General features: G+C 45.1%; 1 protein-coding gene across 1 annotated transcript in view; it reads right to left on the bottom strand.

Moving 5' to 3' along the window:
- Positions 1–424: 424 nt before the first annotated feature.
- SUGCT (succinyl-CoA:glutarate-CoA transferase) overlaps positions 425–5,794 on the bottom strand; it is a 531,371-nt gene continuing 526,001 nt past the window's right edge. The window contains exon 15 of the mRNA XM_019535549.1: positions 425–2,029. Within this exon, the coding sequence (XP_019391094.1) occupies positions 1,866–2,029 (164 nt within the window). The 3' untranslated portion in view covers positions 425–1,865. The remainder of the gene's footprint in view (positions 2,030–5,794) is intronic.

Below are 5,794 nucleotides of genomic sequence, written 5' to 3'. Positions count from 1 at the left end.
TGAAATAGTTCTAGCAATAAACAAAACTCAATTTAGTATCGCACTGCCCATTTTATTTGACGCTTGCTGCAAATCACTGTTTTTCTCATTAAGAGGGGTTGCTCCTCTTAGATTAAAGGTGGACTATATCGTAACCCCTTCCAATCCTATTCCCAAATACTAACTCTTCCCCTAGGGTTTTCCTATTCCATTTGACTCTCAAGGCAGACTTCTTTCTATATTTATTTAAGAAGTCACTAGTCCAGAATCTCATGATGCCTTTAGCACATGGACAGAGTGTTGAGCTTTATGCCAGGAATACAATGTAAGAAAAAAAATGATTAGTACAACATTGGAAAAAAAAAACACAGAAAGACACACAAAACAAGCAAACAAACGAACCAAAACACACACACACAAAGAGCTTCAAAAATGACAACTGCAATGTGTTTCCATTTCAGCTTCATTATATCATAACCATTTTTTCCCCAGAAGGTAATACACAGTTGTGAAGTTCAAATGTAATACAGAGGATGTTGTTTGTTAAAGTGGAAACACAGTTACAAGCTAGTTACAATGCCAGGCCTGTTTCCGATACTTTGGGAGAAATATGGACATTATTTGTTGAATGTCAGTTTGAGTTAGCATTATTTACTTGTAGAAGGGCACTGCCTCACTCCAGTGGTACACACAACAAAGGTTAGAGCCTTCCCATGCAGAGTTTACTTTAGATGTAAATTATATGCTTAGACATTGAGGCTGAGGGACTGCCAAATTGGCTTGTGTAGAAAAATAACTGGGTTTCCTTTAATCTGTTGCTTGCTGTTTATGATGGACCAGATTCTTCCACCCCTACTCAAAGTGAGTAATACTTTACTCCGTGAGAAGCCGCAGAGTAAGATGTCATTAAACTTGAGCACGGCTAGTAGAATCTGGTCCTGTTTAAATCACAGAAATGGGCTTCAGCCAAAAATGTAGATCCAAATCTGAATTTTCCTCATAGTAAAATGGATGTCAGGTGAAGGGATTTGGGTAAGGGCCATTAAAAGAGATGTGGATGAGTCCCTGCTCATAGAGCCAGACCCAAGTTTCCTCTAAACACTGGCCTGTGGTGCTCAAATTTGAGGTCTTGGTTTGGGTCCACGTCCAATCAAGGGCCGGGCTGAATAAAACTGCAGAAGACCAGTACCTTCCAATCGTGCTCCGACTCTCCATGAGGCTTGGAACAGGGCACTTTGCTTAACAGGATAAATGCAACAGTTGAAGTTTATTTGTGCTACACACTCTGGGATTGTCATAGCAATGCAAGGCAATATAAAGCAAATATTTACACAACTAGGCATGGGAATAGAAGGCAGTTTTACAATGGTCACTTCATCCACTGTTTAAATGAAAGCTCCACAAAGAGCTCATGAGCTCAGAAATTCTGTTTAAAATCAATCACAGAGGCTGTCAATTTGCTCAGTTCTTTGATTTCGTGGTCAAATATTTTAAGAAGGAGCTTATGTGCAAATGGAGATGGCAGTGTCCAAATGTTTCAAGGATCTGCTTCTTTTCACCAACTTTGTGTCATTATAGGGACAAACATTTAGGCAATTATCCTCATTATGATAAGAATTATATTTCCCAGAAAAAAATATAGGAAATGATTAGCCATGTAGGATTCTGTGATTACAACTTTTACCCCCTCACAAATTTCCTTCACACAGTCTTTACCAGATTGCTTTAATCAATACAACTGTGCTAGATTCATTCCAAACGCACAAGGATGAAAATAAAGAATTGAATTAAGCCTCCTCTTCCGAGTTTCCTTGGAAGAAGCTGAAAGGTTCCCAAACAGGAGCAAATACAGAAGACTCAACACGAAGCACTACAACTGAAGTTCTTCATTTGACTTCATGCTGAACCACTGCTCCAGTGTTGAGCAATTCTTCTACGGTGCCATCCTCATATCCCAGCACACCCTTCAGTACCTCTACAGTGTGCTGTCCAATAAGAGGTGGAGGTTTGGGGTCTGACACACTGAACTCGCTGTATCTGACAGCTGGTCCTGTGAAAAAACAGACATAAGGAGACTAAGTTTAAATAAGTAATAGTCATTTAAAGTATTATTAATTTTACTCATTATGATAATTAAGCACCTGCATTTAATTTCCTGTGGGGATGTTTTGAATTGGCTTAAGGGGTCATTTGCATAATAGTTATACAATGGATATCCCACTATTATTACATTTGGGAAATAAGTTTACCTTTTAAAAAATCCATTTGCTTGTTTAGGTCAAATTCCACACCAAAGCAATACATCCATAATCCAGTCAAAGAGATGCAAAATTAATTCCTTAAGGGCTGGATCCAATGCCTATGGAACTCAGAGCGTCTTCCCACTGACTGAGCCAAGCCATTTCCACTTGAATTAGCACCATTTTAAGGTAACCGGATGTCCTGGGATGTCTCAGGAAAGATTGCAGTTAGCGAACTCTAAATGTATTAATAGTCACCAGTAGCAGCCTACTCGCATCAGCACATTGCTCAGCTCAGGCTAATTTACCTCACCAAGAAGCCCGTCTGTGACTACATGCCTCAAAGAAGTTGGTAATGAATACAGAATCCTTCACTTTTACTGTAAGGTATCAGCAATTCATGTCTAGTGATTGCTTGGTGCTGACTGGAAAGGCAATGGAAGTCTATTTAGCTCCTTGTGGGCAAATGTTGACATCACAGCTGGCAATCCTCAGCACGCAGCTAAGAGTAAATGGAGAATAAGCTACAACCTGCAATCACAGCTATGGTATATTTGCAAGAATTGCGCAGTGACACTTTTAGTTCTGTGTCTGTTCTGTGGGGAAAACAGAGAATATCAGAGATGCCTACTTGGTTCATTTCTGCCAATCTGAAACTGTGCTTCAAATTCCACAAAACTTTTTTTTTTGTAAAGGTTTTCGAATGATTTGCAGAAGCATTCCCTCTGGGTTTAATTAAGTCTATTATTACATCCACTTAATAGTTTCTAAACTGTGTCATGCCTCCTTACTTCTCTGTTATTCTGCACGCGTAATAGTATTGAATGCTGGTGCTGCCACTTAGGTCTGCAAATATATCACCCAAAGCAGTCCTTTCGACTTTATTCTTAAAGGAACATTAGAAACAAAAAGGGATAAATTGAAGCTCATGTAAACAATCTTTGGGGAAAAAAAATCCCAATAATTAGGCGCACTTTGTTTTGATGTACTTCTCGCTTTTTGCAAATATTGAGCTCAATACTCAGGTGTTCAGAATGTGAGACTGGAGCAGGGGTGGGGAAAACAGTGGATCTAGCCAGCAGCCTGACTCCATTTCCCAGAAGCCCCTGCCCACATTGCTACAGCTGGTTTCCATGGAAACCCCAGCAATGGTGGGACAGGGACAGGGTTTCCATGGAGACCAGCCCAGCAGCATTGGCAGGGAGCTGCTCCAGGGTCAGGGCTGGGACCTTGTGGCAGTGACAGCATGATCTGGATCACAGTCCTGCCCTGGCTCCGGACAACACTGCCACCGCCGCAAGATCCCAGCCCCAGAGCAGGTCCTTGCCTAGCCGCGCACCCTGCTAGTGCTGCTGGCCAGTCACAGCTCCACCACTGCTGGGGTCTCCATGGAAACCGGCCACAGCGACACAGGCAGAGGCTGCTGGGAAATGGAGTCCACCACAGGCCTAATCCAGCCCGCGGGCCAGACTTTGCCTGCCCCTGCATCGAAGCATCTGAATGGGTGGCGATGGTGAGGAGCTGGAACAAAGCTGCCTTTCTGGCAACTCTTGTTCCGAAGGCTGGCTGGGGCCTGAGCTGCCCCCAGTATAGGCTGCGGCAGTCCCAAGGATGCTCTTACATACGATAGTTAAAACAGTGCCCTAGGATCTGTCCCACTGGTTCTTTCTGGCTGTTTAATGCTCCCTTTGAAGAACGACACAGCTGTAGCAGAGACTGGTTTTCAAAATCCAAACCTCACATTTGGATATTAAGTAGTCTCAGATATTTAAATCTCAAGGAAAATCTGACTTTCTGCATGACAAAAGCCATATACTTTCAACCCCCTAGCCCTGCACTGAGCCCAATAACTTGTGCTTGACTAAAGCATCTCTTCCAGAAAGGAGTCCAATCCTTGATTTAAAGTCATCAAGAGATGACTGTTACTAGCTTGTTCCAGTGGTTCATCCTCCTTGTAGTTAAAAAACTGTGCCTGATTTCCACTTCGAATTTGCCAGGCTTCAGTTTTTTGCCATTGGTTTTGACTTTCATTACCTGGCATTTTCTCTATATGATGATATGTGTGTGATGGGCTTGTTGCCACACGGGCAGCCGTGATGCCCCCTAGTGGCCTTGCCACTCCTGCCAGGCTCAAACTCTAATGGCTATCTCCCTAGATACCTCACCCACCACACTTTGTTCTTAATATTATAGGTTGTTTCAGGGAGGCTGCCAACAGCCTTAAAGTGAGCCCCAATCCCAGTAGGTTCCCCCTGGGTCTCTCCTGAGGCCCCACTAACCTCAATCCAGCCCTCCCAGTTGATAGGTCCCCATGGGCCTGATTAGGCCCCTGTAGGGCCCCTGTAGCCTTAAGAGCAAATTGCGCGGCTCCTTTTCCTCCCCTACACCACACCCCAAGCCTTGCAGATGTTCTCTCTCATTGATGTGACTATTTATGCACTTGGCCCCCTGGGGCCTCCGACCCCTGGTCCCGAAAGCAGCCCCTCCTCTGGGCTCTCTGACCTCTGGTCCTGCATGCAGCCCCTCTCCAGACTCTCGGGTCCCTGGTCTGGCTTGGCCCACTCTGGGCTCATGGACCCTCTGGCCTAGCTCAACCCTTCCCTGGGCTCTTGGACCTTCCAGTTTGGGCCTCACCCTTTTTCTAGGCTCTGGGACCCATCACTGGGCCCCACCTTCACTCTGAGGGCTTCTGTGTTACCGATTCTCAAAATAGGACACCAGGCTGCCCCAGCAGGGCTCAAGGCTAAACTACCGGTGTAACTTAAATAAGAAACACCACTATCCTCTGTCAGACCCCCAATCCCTGTAGGCGTTTAACAGAAACAAAAGCCACTTGCCTGTAAACCCAGTTTTTCCCAACCTTGGAAACTTGCCTCTGGTCCCAGACCTGCAGAGTTCCTCAGCCAAAATCCAGGTCCCTGCAGGAGCCCTGATGCCCTGCAGCCAGGAGCTCCCCACTTCACGGTTGCTGGGGAGAGACTACCTGACCGGTGCAGGCTCTGGGCATGTAGCTCCAGCCTGAGCCCTCTTCTGGTCAGGCGAGTCCCTCATTAGCTCCCCACTGCCACTCTTAAGAAAGCAGGTATGTCTCAGTGCCCTGTGACAATATGGACTGCCATCACCTCAGCTCCATACCTTAGTTGTGAGAGGCTAACTCAGTGGACGTTTTCCCCAGCCATTCAAGCATGTGTGTGGCTCTCTTCTGCACCCCTTCCAATTATTCCATCAGCTTTATGAAGTGCAAACACCAGAACTCAATGCTGTATTCTAGTATCACTCTCCCCAGTACCTTACATAAAGGTAAAATCACTTCCCTTTTCTTTCTCCCTCTGTCCCTCATTAAGCATCCTAGTATCAAATTAGCCTTTTTTGCCACAACATCACATCTGGAGCTTGTGATGAGCTGTTTATCCACTGTGAACCCTAAGAGCACTTTTCAGACTCACTGCCTTCCAGGATACAGCCCTTTCCCATTCCATAGGTATGCCTTAGATTCTTCATTTCATAGATTTCATAGACATTAGGGCTGGAAGGGACCTCGGGAGATCATCAAGTCCAGCCCCCTGCCCAAAGGG

This window comes from Crocodylus porosus, unplaced genomic scaffold, assembly GCF_001723895.1.
Source record: "Crocodylus porosus isolate Cpor-Errol unplaced genomic scaffold, CroPor_comp1, whole genome shotgun sequence".
Lineage (NCBI taxonomy): Eukaryota > Metazoa > Chordata > Crocodylia > Crocodylidae > Crocodylus > Crocodylus porosus.
Note: the sequence above shows the minus strand (reverse complement) of the source record. Positions and strands in the feature narration are given on the sequence as shown.